This window comes from Trifolium pratense, linkage group LG6 (genome assembly GCF_020283565.1).
Source record: "Trifolium pratense cultivar HEN17-A07 linkage group LG6, ARS_RC_1.1, whole genome shotgun sequence".
Taxonomy (NCBI): Eukaryota; Viridiplantae; Streptophyta; class Magnoliopsida; order Fabales; family Fabaceae; genus Trifolium; species Trifolium pratense.
In genome coordinates, this window is record NC_060064.1 from 46,090,433 (window position 1) to 46,107,814 (window position 17,382).

Below are 17,382 nucleotides of genomic sequence, written 5' to 3' on the forward strand. Positions count from 1 at the left end.
GAAACTAAACTTTTGTATATCTCAAAGAGGGATTGAAATTTGAAACCACATATTCTATTTCATACCATTTTCATGAAAAACCCTAGTCAAAAAGTTCGAGAATTAATACAGAAGAGCCTATTTACTTTAAAAAAATGTTTTCTACTTTATTTTCAATTTAATATTTTATAGGCAATTTTTATTTTGTTAATAAGTTATGTTTGTAGTTAAAGTTTGAATCTTTGATGACCCACTATTCAAATATGGTTCCTAAAGAAATGGTTAAAAAATGAACTGCATTTTTTGGTTTACAATGAGCTGAGGATAGAACTCAAGATCTATAACGTACTATTAAAACCCCTCACCGCTAGACCAAACCTAGTGGCTTAAAAAAAATGATCCGCATTACATTTACATCAGTGAGTTTTCTAAAAAATAAAAATTAAAAAAAGGAAAAATTTCAATGTGTGCTAATTTTATTTTTTTTTTATCAATTTTTTTTTTGGTCAAGTAGCCTAATGGCTATAATTTCACTTTTTTAAAGTGAATAAGTGGGAGTATCTGGGTTCGAACTCCGGTCCCTGCAATAACTTCAATGTGTGCTAATTTTTTATTTTTTTTTTGGTCAAGGGGTGACCAATGTGTGCTAATTTATCAGCACTATATGAGTTAACAAGTGTACACGGTTGGACCATATCCATATTCGGGAGACTTGTTTTATTTTATTTTTAACTACTAAAATACAAAAAAAAAAAAGCCCTATTTTGAATCAATTTTTTATTTTCAACTCAAAGAAACACGGAAAATCATTTTTTTTCCCATGTCATGAATAAATTTTGTCTGCAGGGTGATAGAAAAAAAAAATGAAAAGAAAATTAAGGGAGAGGAAAAGTGAAAATCGAAAAAAAAAATGTATTTAAGGGATAGGAAAAGTGAAAATAGAAAAAAAATGTAGTGTTTTTTTTAAAAGTACATTAAGGGAGTGGAAAATAAAATTTTATGAAAAAGAAGAAAAGAATATATTTTTTTTTTGACTAAAATGTTACAATTATTTTTGAAAATGTGGAAGGGAGGTGATTATTTTAATTAGTTGCAAGTAGCATACGATTGATACGATATTAATCATAATCTTTATCATAATGTACATGGCAATAATTATGAATTTGATCTCATCCATTAGGCCAAGTTTTATTAGCTAATCATAAAATTAAAAGAGGCTAATGGAAAGTAAGAAAGCATGCGGAGGGATTAAAGGGAGATAGGTCTAAAGGTTGTTTTACACAAAGTGATATTAGGTTGACATAAAATAATATTATGCATTGTAAGTGCTTTCAATTATCCTTAACGACAAATAAAATGCACCAATTAACAATGAAAGGACATTTGTGGAGAATAAAGATGAGCACTCAAGACTTTAAATATACTTATCTTTTCTACTTCTTTTAGTTTTAGAATGTTTGTGAGTTCCCTTAAGTCAAGCACTATCTTTGATTAGAAGATTCCTTTAACTCTCTTAGGCTATAATTGGTCAACTTGCAAGGACTAATTGCTAGGACACAACATCACAACAACTCTAAGAATGTACTCCCTCCGATCCTTATTATAAGGAACACTTTGAAAAAATCACACAGACCAAGAAAACACATTGTAAATAGTTATCTTCATTTAATACTCCTATAAATTTAAACTTATTCCATCTATACCCTTATTTAATTACTTTTGATTCAACTAACTTACTTAATTTTAATATTATTTCTCATAATAAATAAGGGCATAAGTGAAATTAAGCATTTAAAATATTTGAAAATTGGTCAAAGTTTCTTATAAAAAGGACCAAATTTTTCCCCCAAAGTGTTCCTTATAAAAAGGACCGGAGGGAGTATTTCACAAAGAAGAGATAGTTAATATTCAACTTAGAGTTAGAAATATTTTAATTTAACCAAAATATAGAGTTGTTTTTATTGTTTTAATTAATGGCAAACAAAATATATTATCAAAAGTGGAGTACAAAGAAAAAATAAATCCCATAGAAAATAGCGAGGCTAAAGAAAATTCAACTCCCTAAACTCTTTTGGCTTACAAGTCACCTCGCAAGCTATCTATGTGAGATGGGGTGCTTGGCGTGAAAAAACTTATGTGGGTAGCTTGCGAGGTGGCTTATAAGCCAAATAAGTTTAAGCAAATTTAGGTGTAAAAGATCTAAGATTGTTCAACATAACTCTCCTAGCTAAGTGGATATGGTGCCTTCAATCAAATGAAGATTCTCAATGAAAATAAGTTTTAGCAACTAAATATAGAATTAGGATCTTGGAATCACCTAACTTGATGTCTTTAAATAGGTCTAATAAAGCATTTGTGTGGTGGAAGCATTTGTGTAATATTGGCATGGTGAGGATGATTGGATAGTATCTTATGTTGAGCAAAAAAGTTGAAAATGGAGGTTAAAAACATATTACAATGTCTACTTGTTTTATGAAAGAAGAAATCTAATAATGAAATATTACAATGACTCTTAACAAACATGTCAATTTTTTTTGTCAAGTAGTCTAATAAATATAAATTCACCTCTTGAAGTGAATAAGAGGAAGATCCTAGGTTCAAACCTCGATGCTGACACGAGTCAAGTTCAATTTAAAATTACATTTTATTAGCACTAAAATGAAATATAGCCTATCATACAACAAAAGCAATAAATATATAAATAAAGATCTGCTCATACAGAAAGAATGTCCATCTGCATATCCTCTCCCCAATGACAGGAGTTTACAATGGACACTTGTGTTATAATAAACACAAGTCATTAATTGCTTTACAAACTATAAGCTAAAAACTTACATGCAGATTGCATTATGGTGTCCAATTCACAAATCAAATTGAAAGTATTTATATATTCATGTCAAATTCCATTGAGAGCCAAAAAGTGACAACATGATCAACCATATTGAACAAACTGAACAAGATGACTATGATGAGGAACCAGTTTCGACCAGTTTGTCATTTTCTTGGCGTAGACTGTTTTCTCTCCTAAAAGCGTCCTTAGCACCCTGTCCCTCATAAGAAAAACGACGAATTCTTATATATATCAACAAAATGTAACAGCTTGAAATTTTTGCTTCATGTTAAAGTGCAACCATATGATACAAACTTCAGGGATCACTTACTTGAAAGATGGTTCCTAACATTTTCAATGCTTTAGCCCGAGCCTTCAGAACATCTTTGGACACGGTAGGATCCTTAAGAACCTGAGAAAAATAACAAACTTGTGAATGCCGAATAATTGATATTCTAATATAAATATTACGCTTCGGTATCCTTCTTATCTTCAAGAGCTTTCATTATGTTTTCTTCTTTATTTTCTCCTTGATTTAGCTTCTTGAGCTCTTCTTGTATTTGAATTAGGGACACGGCTCCTACAGAAGTAGTTAAGTTCCGTTAGAACCTACAAAAGAAACTTTGAGAAAACATTTCAACTTGATAGACTACTGTAGTCTACTACCTGAGGCTGCCGTCACTTGTGACTTAATACGGTGTCCTTTGTCTCGTACCCACTCTGCCAAGAAGGGAACGTTCATGAACCGGATATCCTTTCCTAGTTCTCTTGCTGCTTTTCGTGTGTAGATATAACCAATTGTATGTAGCATGGCCTCTCCAAAAGCTGAAAATAATGTCAGATGTTAACAAAATTCCAGGCGTGAACAGACATTGTCATCCTAAGGTTGCTGCTAGAGATTAAAACTGTTGAGAGGAAAAGGAATATGTATGATGAAATCCATGCTTTTGAATTACAAAATTGAGGATCTAATGTATACACACAAATTGTAATAACTACAAGAATATCAAAATATTGTAATTAATGTGATTAGAATATATTATCATCCGTCCTCGTGAGCCCCCATGAGCATAGCTCGGTTGGTAGGGAGATCGCATTTTATATGCAGGAGTCAGGGTTCGAATCCCGGACGCTTCACTTATTCACTTAAGGGTGGAATTCTAGCCACTAGGCTACTTGACCAAAAAATGAAAGAATATATTTATTTTTTTTGACAAAAAAATGAAAGAATATATTATCTTCCCATTTACATATTTTCAAATATCCACGCTCAAACTAGAGCATTAACGTGGTATGCATCAGGCTTTATTAAAAGTCCTCGGTTCCAATTTCTCAAATCCATCTATTTAGGCCCTTTGTCAATTTTTGCTGAGATGCATCAGGTGTTAGTTAAAGTCCAACAGTGGTATCAGAGTCCAATTTGACTTGACGGGGGAGCGGGAGAGGTTTCTGGTTTTGGCAAAAGAGGTGCACGAATGAAAATAAATTGCTAAATAAATAAATCGGCAAAGAAAATTCAATACAAGATTTTTCTCAAATTTACCTTAAGACTCAAACATTTGAGAAATTATCTTCTCCATCTAATCCTATATAATCTTCATTAAAAAAAGAAAGAATTCTAAATGCAGTCAAGCTCTCATGACTAGAAAAAACCACAAATAAATGGTTGAAAATGTATACTCTATGCATGATGTCCCAATGTTTTGCCGCAAAGCAGAGCATTATTAGGAACATCATATTCATTTGCGGCGGTGCGTTGTGCATTCCACACCCTCAGATACAATTGCTGTCCAAGATATTGTCTTTCCCATATGGCTGATCTCAAGTTCCACATACCTTGGTTATCCAATGACACCCATATTGCTGTCCATGAGTTTGGATATACCTACATTCATTTTAAGCACATAAGTTAATTAAGCATATAGAAAAGAAACAAATATTCGGCACATAATACATTTAAGACCTATGAATTATAGACACAGACATGGACACAAGACACGACATAAGAAATAAAACAAGGTGTCTTGTTTTGTTACCTGTGCAGTATGTCGAGTTAAAGCATCCACTAGATTATATGAACTTCTACTAGCATCTGTCCATTTGCCGAAACCATAACTGCAATCAATTTATAGCAACGAGCATCGTCAAAACATTGTTAAGCAAATTCTACAAAACTCAAATCAAGAAAGCTATAACATGTATACATACCCGACGACCCAAAAATCATAACCATCAAGATGCCAAGATTGCACGGAGTTTTCATTGTTTTGGAAAACAACCTCGATAAAATCATGAAGAGAAGTATGCAACACCGATGTAGCTAAATGTGCAGGAGCATTAGAGGGAGTGATTTGGATTGAATTATCACTGAAGACTCCAGGAATGTTGAAGTAATCAGCAAGCTTAAGAGGGGTATCAGGGTTGATATAGGAGACACTATTTACTGCATAACGAAGCTTTCCATTGATCAATGGTGCTGAATTCGCCAAATTTATTCTTTTAGTCGGAATTATCGTTCCATAATGGAATGACCCTTGTGGGTTAGGCCTAGCAGCATTTGCTGTCAGATTCCATCTGCAAGAATAAATAATTTCAAACTGATTAAAATCTATAAACAAATCAAAGTAAACTTACAAAAGAGAAATGATTTATTCAATAACCTGTAAGTTCTAGCTTGCTTCATCGACCAATCATAATCGTTAGCAGGGGGAGCAGAAGGCACGAGTCCTGATGCTGAGGAACGAGAGTTTGAATAATGTAACACTGAAATTGTGTTGAGAACTGTTTGAGTAAATCTTGTTGAGGCAACGATGTAATAGTCCTTTGGAGGTTGATTTAAGGTTACTAACACGGAAACTGATTGTCCAACATGCACATCAAGTGAGTCATATAAATTTTGGATAGTATGTGATCCTTCAACCTCAACCAGTTTTAGCATATGACCCTGAATTCTAAAGTTAATTGACGTTGACAAACCGACATTCGAAATCCTGAACATATAGGTTTTTCCTGAAAACAAAGTGCAAAACTGTTAGTAAAAGCAAAGTTTATACAATGTTGAAATTTATTTGTTAGAAGAATTTCGAGTATTGTTTAAAACACAAAAATTTACCTTGGTTACCAGTGAAAGTAGAATGAACCTGACCATTTATAAGTAGGCCATCAGGAAAACCAAGAGATTTTCCAGAATCTAAAGATTGGCTCAATGTCTTGTCTACTAGACAAAATAAATGCATGTCAAAATCGCTTTTTTTATAATCTGTAACTAGCGCGTTCTAATTCTCACAAATCCTTAACATCCTATTCCTAGCAGTATCAATGATATTTTAATATAGGATGTTTATAAGGAAAGAAAAAAAAACATCTTATGTTACTTACCTTGTGGTTGGTTTTGTACCAATCACCAATGAGTAAAGTAAAATCTCCATCAGGGTTTGAATAAGGGATTGGGATGACAGATCTATGGTAAACATCGAGTCCTCCAAATCCTCCAGCAGCTTTATGCAATTTAGTTGATGGAAAATAAGTATAAGTTCCAATCTGATCTTTGGTCTGAAACTTGTAAGTATAATTTGAGTTTGGAGGAATAGCACAGTTGGTTCCTAAAACACCATCTTGCCATGAATTTTTCCTTTGTTTAATTCCATTCCTAGTTTAATCCCAACATTGTTAAATCATGTTCTCAGATAAAATCTCACAAACAAACTAAGTTGATACAAATGTTTTGAAAACCAAACCGGAGATTAAACCGGTGAGACCTCCAAATCATAGTTGAATTGATTCGTCTATTGAACGTTTGGTTGAATTGGATATGAAGCACGGACACTCCTCAGATTAAGTGTGTTCAGTGTTGGACACGTGTCGGCGTCGAACACCGACACGACACTTATGATTACACCGAATCGTCATTTTCTCAAATTATTAACGGTGTCGACGTGACGTGTCAGACTGTCAGGTGTCCGTGCTTCATAAATGACAAATAAATAAATAAATAAATAAAGTAAAAGTATTAGAAAAAAATTAGTTCAACTCTTGTTCAATCTGATTCGACCAGACTACAGTACAACCAAAATCAAATCAACCGATGAACTGGCCGGCGGTCAGTTCAACCGGTGGAAACCAATTAGTTCGGTCCGGTTTTCGAAATATTGGTTTTGATTTATACACAAAAACATATATACAAAACTCACCATGTAAGTAGAAATGGTTCATCTAGCTTGTTAACAAGGTTGAGAATCACATTGTCATTAGTAATCAAATCAAGTCTAGGACCAGGAAACTGACCATTAATCAAAATAACCTACAAAAAGTAACCACAAAAGAAAAGTCAGAATCAGAATTTTTTTAACAAAAAGATATCAGATCCAATATAAAACCATATTTAATATTCATATTTCATTACTCACTTGTTGAGGAGTACCAAGTGGAGAAAGAGTTCCATAAGTCACTGTCCATGTATAGAACTTATATGCATCTTCTGCTTGCACTAAAGACACACTTATAAATGCAAGAACAAGACATAGTAGAGGTAACAAACTAGTGTTTGTTCTTTCCATTGTTTTCACTGAAAAATGAAAATAAAAATACACTATTATTAGAATGCTATGAACTATAAAAATTGAAACATAACTGTTAAGTTACTATAAAAGGAAGGAACAAGATTTGTAGTACCAGATCTATGTTTTGTTTGAAGAGAGTGACACACTTCAACGCTGACACCGACTTAGCTATGAAACCTTAGTATATATAAATACAGAAATGAAATGAGCTTGAAAATATGATTTGGTTGGTTGAATGAGAATTATTAATCTAAGTTTAACATTTAACAATTATTATTATTATTTTAGGATTTTTTTTTTTTGTGTTTTCTAAGGTTGCATATTGATCATTCATATTCGGTGCAGGTAACGCGTTTTGGTTTGTTAGCTGTTGCTTCCAACTAAAGTACTGTCTCCCATAATTATGTTCTAATTTGTCGATACTTTTATAAGAGATAGTTGACCTTTTAGATTCATTCGATAATTAATGTATTTGATCTATAATTTAGATCAAATACATCGATTATTCAAGAAATCTAAAAAGCGAATTGTCTCTTATAAAAAGAACTAGAGCGAGAATATACTACTAATCATTGTTAAAGTTGTTTTTGGTCATTAAAGTGGAAGACAGGTTAATCTAATTGTCAAAAGAGCACCGACAAGATACTATTATTTTGAATTTTGTTGACAGTACAGAGATGCATTCATATTTATTTTTTAATGTTCATTATAATTTTTAGTATTAATCTAATCTAAAGGGCACTAACATTTAAAATGTACTGTATTTTTCACAGTATGTATGTCCATGTGGGGAAGTGGGATTCTTAAAGGGCACAAACATTTTTAATAAGGTCACACAATAAGTTTTTCAACTACTTGTGTTGAATATGAAATAAAATAACCAAATAAAAAAAATTATCGTTGAAACTGAAATGGATAAGATGGCAAAAAATTAAAATATGTCAATAATTTAGATGTGTGTATAAATGGAAATGCATATTATCAATGTTCCACACTAAAATAACAAACATAAAGCCAAATCTTAATCTATATTCTAAGAGATTTATCTACAAATCATACGTGTACAAAATCCAATTCACTAAAGCATTATGTGAATCTTTTAAGGACATAAATATGACTCTACTTTGGCTACTTAAAATAATTATCAAATAACAAAATAATTAAAATATTTAGAAAACTAACTCTTACAAAACCGACTTGTTAGGTGAGGATTGTCTCTACTTAAAAATCCATATTAATGTCATCTCACATCTCCGATGAGGACTCTTAACAAGTATAAATAGAAGCATGTATAATTCATTCATCATATCATAAAGTTACCCCTGACTCTGAGATTTATTTTCATTACCATGGAATTGAGTATGTCCTCTACCCTCACACCCCATGACTCTACACAAAATGACAAGTACATTATCATATCACAAAGTGGAACGGTGGCAATTGATTAAGTTGATACAATTGGTCCTAACTCACTCTAGGACATAATTAAGTTCTAAGTACAATAACAATGATTTTTTTTCCTAGAACTAGAACTACTACTTCAGAAGTCAGACACACTCTGCAATGCATACATGATTTGCCACAGTAAACCCACTAAATCGAAGATTAAATGACAACACTACTACTTCAACAAACTCTTTCATTACCCTCTAAACCCACTAGAGTGCCATCAATGTCTCTCTGTTTCTTTACTCCTCCATGAGATATTTTTTTACTCTTATTTGAGTTATTTCGATAACTCGGTATGTGGAGTAATTCAAAGACCAATTCCACCGTCCAAGCGGGGCCAATTGAAGCCAGAGTTTTACTAATTTTACTCTGTATGTACTAGTCAAACCCAAAAATAAGGGCAAAGCAACAGCCTAAGAAGCATCGATCGAGAACGTCTTACACCAAAATGATTTGTAGTCGTCCATAACATAACATGCCTAATATATTTGGCCTACGTACTATAAAGTTTATTTAGGATTAGAAAGAGCTTGTTACGGTTGTGAAAATAGAATTACTCTACTTTCGAGGGTAGAGAAGCCTCCTAAGAAGAAGATAAGAAGAAAGACTAATTTCTCATTTTTCATAATGATTGAATAAGTCAATACAAGTTTATATAATGCTAGCATACTTATTCTAGAATGTGGATGAGTCATCACTTCTTTCATTTTTGGGCTTGACACTAACTTGGACCTTTAGGATCATAACATTACCCAACCCTTCAAAATCAACCTTGTCCTCTAAAAATTGCTCACAACATAAATTTTACCCGGATCCCATTGCTTGAACTTGAAGGACCAAATTGTTGCACACATCTCCAAATGCCCACCAGGATCCCACTTTGTTCTTTTCCTCCTGCTCATTAATGCAATATAACCATAATATCCCATAGATACAAAGGTAGTATCCAATTCTGATGTAAATAAGCAAATTCTTCAGAAGCATCAATAACAATGGATGAGCTACAATTATAATGTCAATCTAACAAGTTTTGCTTGACATTCAATGTATCTACCAAGCTTGCATTTGGAATAAATTCATAGACCAAAAACTTGTTATTACAACTTTTGTAGCAACACCACAACCTATTAATCCTCTTAAGCACAGTCTTTCCCCACTTTTCAACTTCAATATTTGTAATGTCACATATGATTTTCTCACAAATGATTTTCTCATTGTAAAACATATTTGTCAACAAACATTGAACCAACACAAAATAGATCATATCAGAGCTTTGCATATAGAATTATACATACATAAGCAAACAACAAGGTATTTAAAACTTAAAATAGATGTCATCTTCAGTCTTTACTGCTCAGTTTACAATTTGCACATTGCATGCATGCTAGTTGCGAGGTGCTGCATGTAAGATAAATGAATAGTATCATTTAGGCAAAATGAAGACTCTTATAAAATGGGACGGAGGGAGTAAGAAAAATAACATCACTTTAGATTGCAGAATGAAATCACTCTTCATTTGTTGATTTGTTTGACACACAAAATATTACTACATTATTAAATTTATTATATTCTTCAAATATTAATAATGACAAAAAAAAATTGATCAATCCTTAGTGGGTTTAGTGGTGATTGGCGCTGAACTTGGTAGGGAGGACCACGGTTCGATCCCCCGCAACTGCGACCGGGAGGAGACTGGAACTACTTGATGTCAGAATTAACCCCGAACCAGATTTAACTGGTGGTGAAAGTAAAAAAAAAAAAAAATTGAAGAGCATCATGAGTCAGTAAATGTGCACCACAACTGAAGTTATGCCACGGAGGCTTCAAAACTTCAACGTTTCCTCAAAATTGTACACGTGTAAATCAGACACAGAGTATAACTCTGTTCCAAATTACGTACACCGAAAGACCACTATTTTTGGCACAGCACATTTTGTAGCAAAAATGAATCCATACATTTATATATTTATTTTTCTACTCTACCATTCAACAATATATCATATCTTCACGTAATTATCTAAATATTTCCAAAATGTCTACAGAAGCAACTACTACAGAAACAAAACCTTTCATAACCCTCTAATTCCTCAGGTAATTATTTGATTAAGCTTTGTGTTATTTTTTGTAGTAATTAATAGTAATACATCATTTATAGATAAATTAGTTGGATTAATTTTGTGGCGCAGATGGTGGTAATGACATAATGAAGGACATAGTACTATGGAAGAGGAAGAAACTAAGTACAATGATTATAGTTACGGCAACAGTAACATGGGTGTTGATGGAAGTTTATCAATTTAACTTTCTCACTCTCATGTCATGGCTCGCAATATTTGTTGTTGCTTCAATATTCATCTATTCCAATATGCTTAAACTTTTGGGCAAGTAAGCACCTTAAGCTTCCTCTGCTTCTTCTAATGCAAAATTCTTTATTTTTATTATATGTACTACGAATACAAGATACGGACATCAGACACAATATTCTATTTTAGTTTTCATCACCAATTTAATTTGGTTCGGAGTCATTTCTGATATGTTTCCTCCGAATCTCTGATCATAGTTGCGGAGATTGAAATGTAGTCCTTCCTACAAATTCAGCGTCAATCACCACTGAATTAATTAATATATATTAAATGTAACAACATATTAATTTTTTGGACTGAAATATTGGTGCTACATAGATAACTAATTTCCATATATTTGTATTTTTTATTTTTTTTAATTGTATGAATGTTTTTTTAGGGAACCACAAAACTTGTTGAGGTTGGAATTGAAGGAAGAAACAGCTGTGAGAATGGCAAAGACAGTTCGAGCATGGATGGAAAAATCAATAAAATGGTTTTTCATTGTGAGCACAAAGGAAGATTGGCCTGTGTTTGTGGGAGTTATGGCTAGGTTATTGACAATTTCTTATGTAGGAAATTGCATGGACTTCCTAACATTCATTTATATAGGTAAATCCATGAATAATTAATTTCTTTTAACTAATTATCTACTTCTTCCCCTCTTGAATGGATATTGGATTGTATTAAATTTTATTTTATTTTGTGGTATAGGTATATTGGCTGGTATGACACTTCCTTTAACTTATAATAAAAACGAGGACAAGATCAAGAGATTCATGGATTGGTTGAGGGAGAAATACAAGAGATTTTATGAGATTATAGATGAGAAAGCCATTAAGAAGATCAAAAACAGAATACTAAATGAGAATGAAAAGGAGAAGAAAATAGAGTGACTTGCTTCTGTATTGCTAGAAGCTTGTGTACAAATTTTATGCACGTACGGTTATATAATGTTCATAATAATGGAATACTTTCATCAAAATAATAATGAAATACTATCACATTATTTATATTATTTGTTATAGTTTTTTTCTACACGTATTATTTTTTTTATAATAAGATTATTTCATTTTTTAAAAGCAATAAGATGATTTCATTACGTTCACAAGTCCTAGTTTAAAGTATAATATCGAAATTGTTAGGCCGAACACTATAACTGGGTTCGAACTCCGTCTTCCTTACTTATAAGTGTGAGTTTATAATGATTTTGCTATTTTATCTATCTATCTATAAAAGAAATCATTTCATTAACGAATTAAATGAAGAATTGAATAATCCCTATATTTCAACAAAAATAAAACAAGTAAAAAAATCACAAGCAATATTATAGTACATTAGTACCCAAGTCACTTTCACTCAAAAGATTGAGAACTTCAATTAAAAGTGGATAATGGAAATATTTTGATATAGAGTCAGTTAAAGCTATACTCTGATTGATGGAATCAGATAAATTGAAATGGAAAAAAAATGGAATACATTAATTCAAAAAGTGCAACAGTAAAGTTATTTCGATGTAGTATAACATCATTGTTTGATTTCACGATTTGCAGGTTTTATTGTGTGGAAGAGGAATAATTTTTTCTTTTGGGGTCAAATGTCTTAGTGGCTAGACCCTCACACACTTAAATGTGGAGAAAATGTGAAATTCGAGGTTCGAACCCCAACCACTTCCCTGGTAGCTACCATTTGAGCTACATTTATGAGACGGAAGAGGAATAGTTGCACTTTTTGTTCTTTAGTCTCTCATCCGTTGGACTTATTTAATGGTCAAAAATTGGAGAATGAGAAATAATGAGACGATTGGGGAAGGTGAGAATCCAATTCCATTTGGACATGGATTATTTATGGATCTAGAATCGTACGTAATTCTAATTGATTATTGATGACCGTTTTGGACATAAACTAACGTATACATCCGAGTGTCATACATAATCACAAATGGATCTGTGGCGCAATGGTAGCGCGTCTGACTCCAGATCAGAAGGTTGCGTGTTCGATTCACGTCAGGTTCATATCTTGTTTTTTTGCCATTTTTTAACTACAATTTAGAAGTGATCAAATGTCAAGATTCTGATATCTGACGGAATAATATTTTATTTTTTTGACAGCAGTTAATAACAATAAATTAATATAGCATCAAGACTAAGAAAGAATCACTAGTCAAATGAAATATTTATTTTCTATTAGCTTAATGTTTTACTGTAGACAGAACAGTTAACGATTCTTTAGTTGTTTGTTACATACAAGAGTTGCATTGCATAATAGTTATGGCGGATCTATTGAGTGGAGGTGCTGTTGGAGCTGTGACAGGCGAGATGTTGAAATATGCTCTCCAAACAATACAAAATGGTCTAGAATTTGGTCCAACTCTTGAGATGAACATCGAAACGTTGAACGCATTGGCTCCTTTAGTTGAACAAATCAAAGATTACAGTGATTTGTTGGGTCGACCCAGAGAATAGATAGAGAGGTTTGAGACTCACATAAGCGAAGCCGCGAAGGTAAAGAGCTTGTAAGGAAAAGCAAGAAGCTTAATCGATGGAAGTTTTTTCGTTTTCCACGTTACAAAACAAAGCTTCAGAAGAAAGATGAGGAACTTAAGAGACATTTGAATGTTAATGTTCAAGTTGAGAATAGAAGGGATTTGATGGATGTGTTGATTAAGGTGAATGAAATTTTAGAGTTTATTATGACTATGAGAAAGGAGAATTTAGTTGGTGCTCAAATTTGGGGTTTAAGTGGTAATCAAATTTGGGGTTTGTGGGGTGCTCCTGAAGAACCTGTATGTGTGGTGGGAATGAATGAGCCTTTAAATAATTTGAAGATTGAATTGATTAAGGATGGTGTTTCTGTACATGTATTGACTGGATTTGGTGGATTAGGAAAAACCACTCTTGTTAAGAAGCTTTGTTGGGATTCACAAATCAAAGGTACCAAATAACTATACTTCTTTAGTTCTTTTACTAAATTAGTTTGGTTGAGTTTATCTACTAATACTTACATAAACACTTAATTATAACATGTTTGTTAGGTGTTTTCAACTCTCTAGAATAGCTTATTAAAACAACTTATAGCACAATTTGACTTTATTATATTTTTGTTATAAATTATGAATACATAAATACTTAATATAATAAGCTTAGAAGTGCTTATCATGTAAACATTTAATTAAGTTATTTATCCAAACAGACGTTAGTCTTATGAAATTACTGGCTTGTTTAGTTATACCTTATGTTTATTGTTGTGTTAATCCATAACTGATTCTAGTTAGTTAGAGCCTTAACCAAGTGTGGTTAAGGTAGTTAGTTAGTTACTTCTGCAGTTACGTGTGTTACAAGTAATGCTTATAAAATGAGTTGTAATCACTTGTCTTTCATATCTAATGAATGAGATTGCAACAAACTACTCTCTCTTCTTCCTCATTCCTATTCTTTCATATGTATGTGTGTGTGTGCAAGAATCAAAGTGTGTGAAGCTCATAGGCTCAAGCTGCGCCTACAATGTTGTTATGGATGGATTGAAATTATATTACTTTAGCTTTCATTGGCTAGATATATTCAACCAATAATTTTTTGAGATATTTATCTAAATTCACTTTATGTAGTTTAGTCTATAATCTCTTTTTTACTCCACTAATTTTGAGTGTATGAGATAAAAACCAATTTCATCTCATTTGGCATTCAATCAGTTTTTGATTTAGAAAGCTATATTTTGTTTTTGACTAGGCAAGTTCTGTGGAAACATCTTCTATGTTAGCCTCACAAGATTTCTCAGCTTGAAGCACATTGTAAAGACACTATTTAAACACTGTGGACTTCGGGTGCCTGAGTTTCATAACGATGAAGATGCATTTAACCGACTGAGATTTCTGCTGAGTCAAATTGGTAGGAATCCAATATTATTAGTCTTGGATGATGTTTATCCTGGCTCAGAAAGACTTGTTGAAAGCCTTGTTGAGATGTTAAAATTCCAAATGCTAGATTGTAAGATTTTGGTGACTTCAAGGGAGGTTGCATTTACAAGATTTGGCACCCCATGCTAGTTGTATCCACTCCATCATGATCATGCAGTGTCCCTTTTTCTTCACTTTGCTCAGTTGAATCACAGCAGCCGTTACAAAAAAAAATTGAATCACAGCAGCTCATACATGCCTGATAAAAAAATCTTGTTCATGAGGTGCTTTCTCTTCAATCCAACTTAATTTATCACACAATTTAGACAGAAATTTATGTTTCTTTGTTATGTTAAATTTTCTACTGTGGGATATAGACAAATTTATTTATGAATAGAAACAACCTGATTAGTTTCAAAGCTGTCAACTGACTAGGGTTTTGTTTTGATAAACAACTTATCATTAAGCGCTTATAATAAACGTTTATCATATAAGTGATGATGTATAAGTTATTTCTATAATAAAAGACAAAATAAAGTCAAATTGTTTTTGTATAATTGATGTAAGTTGTTTTCATAAGATATCAGAGAGATTATGAACATGTCACAAGCTCTCTCAAATAGTCTCATTATTGTATATACTAGTTAGATACCTAAGCCTTTGATGTTACTCACTGATTTCACTTCTATGCACAGATAGTGAGAGGTTGTGAAGGTTCGCCGTTGGTGCTTCAGGTCATGGCTGGATCACTCCGTCAGCAGCCTTTTGTGAAGTGGCAAAATATGAAGAAATGTTTTACGAGTCGAACCAATCTTTAAGTCTAATAGCACTAAATATGCTGTGATGCAGGATCTCCGCGGAGAACAAGCAATCCACCAAAGCAAAGTGGAATCATTTGAACAAAGAAAAAGGCAGGAGATAATTGAGTTGAATGCTCAGCTGAAGAAAAATGATGCACTGCAGAGTAATGCTTCTGATATTTCTGGTTGTAATTGTTTAAGTATCTTTAGTAAAATATTAGAGTAATTTGAGTGAAGAACGTAGCAGTTCAATGTAAACTTGTGACTTGTGTTTATGTCAAATTTATGTGTAATCTTTCCGTTTAATATCAATGTGATTTGTCAAAACAAAGATGTGTTCCCCTCCACCGGATGAAATGAGTCTCAGGGTTGTGAGCTCCAATCTTGACTAAAAAGTTTACACATAAATTTCAGGGTTGTGAGCTCCAATCTTGACTAAAAAGTCTGCACAAGTGTTCCCCTCCTCAAAAGTTTGCACTAGTCTAACCCATAGGCACACGGTTTGCAATTCACTTCGGTACGTGGTACGGGTTCGGATACGCGGTTCGCAACTCTCAAAAAATTAGATACGTGGGGGTATACAGAGTCGGTACGCTTTTAAGTCTTCTAGAATTTGATTGACACAGTTGACTGTTGTGCAATATTCACACATATTGCTTTGACCTTATTTTTCTACTAATAAACAAAAATAAATATTAGCATATAAGATGTTGTTTCATTCGTCTCGATGAGTATTGTCAAAATATCAAATTTTATAATTTTTACTATTATACAATTTAAAATATTAATCGTCAAAGTTATGCACCGGCATGCGTGAAACAGTCAACTGTGTCAATCAAATTGGGACGGAGGGAGTATAGGGTTTAGAGAATATAATAAGTCCAAATTGCATTAGTTATTTTAGGTGATCAAGTCCGACCGTAAAACCTTCCGTCTTCAATCTCACAAATGGGAAAAACAAGTCAAGTCCACACATGTTTCTCTTCTAGTCAACTATACACAAGAACATCTGCATGTGTTAGTCTAAGCGTCAATCATAAACAAGTCTTCTAGATGTTTATGAAGAAGTTAAATAAAAAGGCTTTTCATAAAAGGAAAACATTTAAGATGAAGAAGTTGATTTCCAACTCATTGCATTTATGGTTTATTCTATCATCTCTTTTTTACTCCTGTAATTTTAAGTGTACGAGATAAAAGTAAAACCAATCTCATCTCATTGTCATTTGGCATTCAATCATAAAAAATATCCAAACAATTTTATTTCACTGTCTTCAGTTTTTGATTTAGAAAGTTATTTTGTTTTGACTAGACAAGTTCGGTGGAAATATTACACTCTCAAAATTTCCCAACTTGAACCTTGAAGCACATTGTACAGACACAATTGTTATCGTTGAACAGATCAAAGATTAATGAAACATCTAACATATAAATCCGAGTGTTGTACATTATTACAAATGGATCTGTGGCGCAATGGTAGCGCGTCTGACTCCAGATCAGAAGGTTGCGTGTTCGATTCACGTCAGGTTCA

The 17,382-nt window shown here is 32.7% G+C and overlaps 2 protein-coding genes, 2 non-coding genes and 1 pseudogene across 6 annotated transcripts; 4 read left to right on the forward strand and 1 right to left on the reverse strand.

Moving 5' to 3' along the window:
• Positions 1 to 2,602: 2,602 nt before the first annotated feature.
• Positions 2,603 to 7,713, reverse strand: LOC123889250 (L-ascorbate oxidase homolog). Of its 3 annotated transcripts, XM_045938506.1 has the most exons (12): positions 7,481 to 7,657; positions 7,216 to 7,373; positions 7,000 to 7,109; positions 6,188 to 6,458; positions 5,922 to 6,018; positions 5,470 to 5,818; positions 5,018 to 5,383; positions 4,846 to 4,924; positions 4,646 to 4,694; positions 3,476 to 3,634; positions 3,141 to 3,389; positions 2,603 to 3,023 (listed from the first exon to the last, which is right to left on the reverse strand). In XM_045938506.1, the coding sequence occupies exons 2-11, from the start codon at positions 7,363 to 7,365 to the stop codon at positions 3,277 to 3,279; spliced, it is 1,743 nt and encodes a 580-aa protein (XP_045794462.1). In that variant the 5' UTR covers positions 7,366 to 7,373; positions 7,481 to 7,657; the 3' UTR covers positions 2,603 to 3,023; positions 3,141 to 3,276. The 3 variants fall into 3 exon arrangements, with proteins under 3 accessions (XP_045794462.1, XP_045794463.1, XP_045794464.1); XM_045938507.1 differs by lacking the exons at positions 2,603 to 3,023; positions 3,141 to 3,389 and having other exon boundaries at positions 3,499 to 3,641; positions 4,417 to 4,694; positions 7,481 to 7,713; XM_045938508.1 differs by lacking the exons at positions 2,603 to 3,023; positions 3,141 to 3,389 and having other exon boundaries at positions 3,508 to 3,634; positions 4,490 to 4,694; positions 7,481 to 7,713.
• A 3,302-nt stretch (positions 7,714 to 11,015) lies between these two features.
• LOC123892517 (reticulon-like protein B13) lies at positions 11,016 to 12,099 on the forward strand. Its single transcript, XM_045942324.1, has 3 exons — positions 11,016 to 11,202; positions 11,560 to 11,771; positions 11,874 to 12,099. Exons 1-3 carry the CDS (start codon positions 11,021 to 11,023, stop codon positions 12,053 to 12,055), a joined length of 576 nt encoding a protein of 191 aa, XP_045798280.1. The 5' UTR covers positions 11,016 to 11,020; the 3' UTR covers positions 12,056 to 12,099.
• Positions 12,100 to 13,102: 1,003 nt separating this feature from the next.
• On the forward strand, positions 13,103 to 13,174 carry TRNAW-CCA. The gene has a single exon. It is a non-coding gene; the product is annotated as a tRNA-Trp (tRNA).
• Positions 13,175 to 13,429: 255 nt separating this feature from the next.
• On the forward strand, positions 13,430 to 15,966 carry LOC123889450 (annotated as a pseudogene).
• Positions 15,967 to 17,310: 1,344 nt separating this feature from the next.
• On the forward strand, positions 17,311 to 17,382 carry TRNAW-CCA. The gene has a single exon. It is a non-coding gene; the product is annotated as a tRNA-Trp (tRNA).

What these genes read in the sequence shown, in the direction of transcription:
- LOC123889250 (XM_045938506.1), bottom strand. Translation starts at nt 7,365, where the DNA reads ATGGAAAGAACAAACACTAGTTTGTTACCTCTACTATGTCTTGTTCTT. An exon ending in GGTACAAAACCAACCACAAG is followed by an intron (nt 6,019 to 6,187) that starts GTAAGTAACATA and finishes CTAGTAGACAAG; the next exon opens with ACATTGAGCCAATCTTTAGA. An exon ending in GGTGTCATTGGATAACCAAG is followed by an intron (nt 3,635 to 4,645) that starts GTATGTGGAACT and finishes CATTATTTTCAG; the next exon opens with CTTTTGGAGAGGCCATGCTA.
- LOC123892517 (XM_045942324.1), top strand. Translation starts at nt 11,021, where the DNA reads ATGAAGGACATAGTACTATGGAAGAGGAAGAAACTAAGTACAATGATT. An exon ending in ATGCTTAAACTTTTGGGCAA is followed by an intron (nt 11,203 to 11,559) that starts GTAAGCACCTTA and finishes ATGTTTTTTTAG; the next exon opens with GGAACCACAAAACTTGTTGA. An exon ending in CCTAACATTCATTTATATAG is followed by an intron (nt 11,772 to 11,873) that starts GTAAATCCATGA and finishes TTTGTGGTATAG; the next exon opens with GTATATTGGCTGGTATGACA.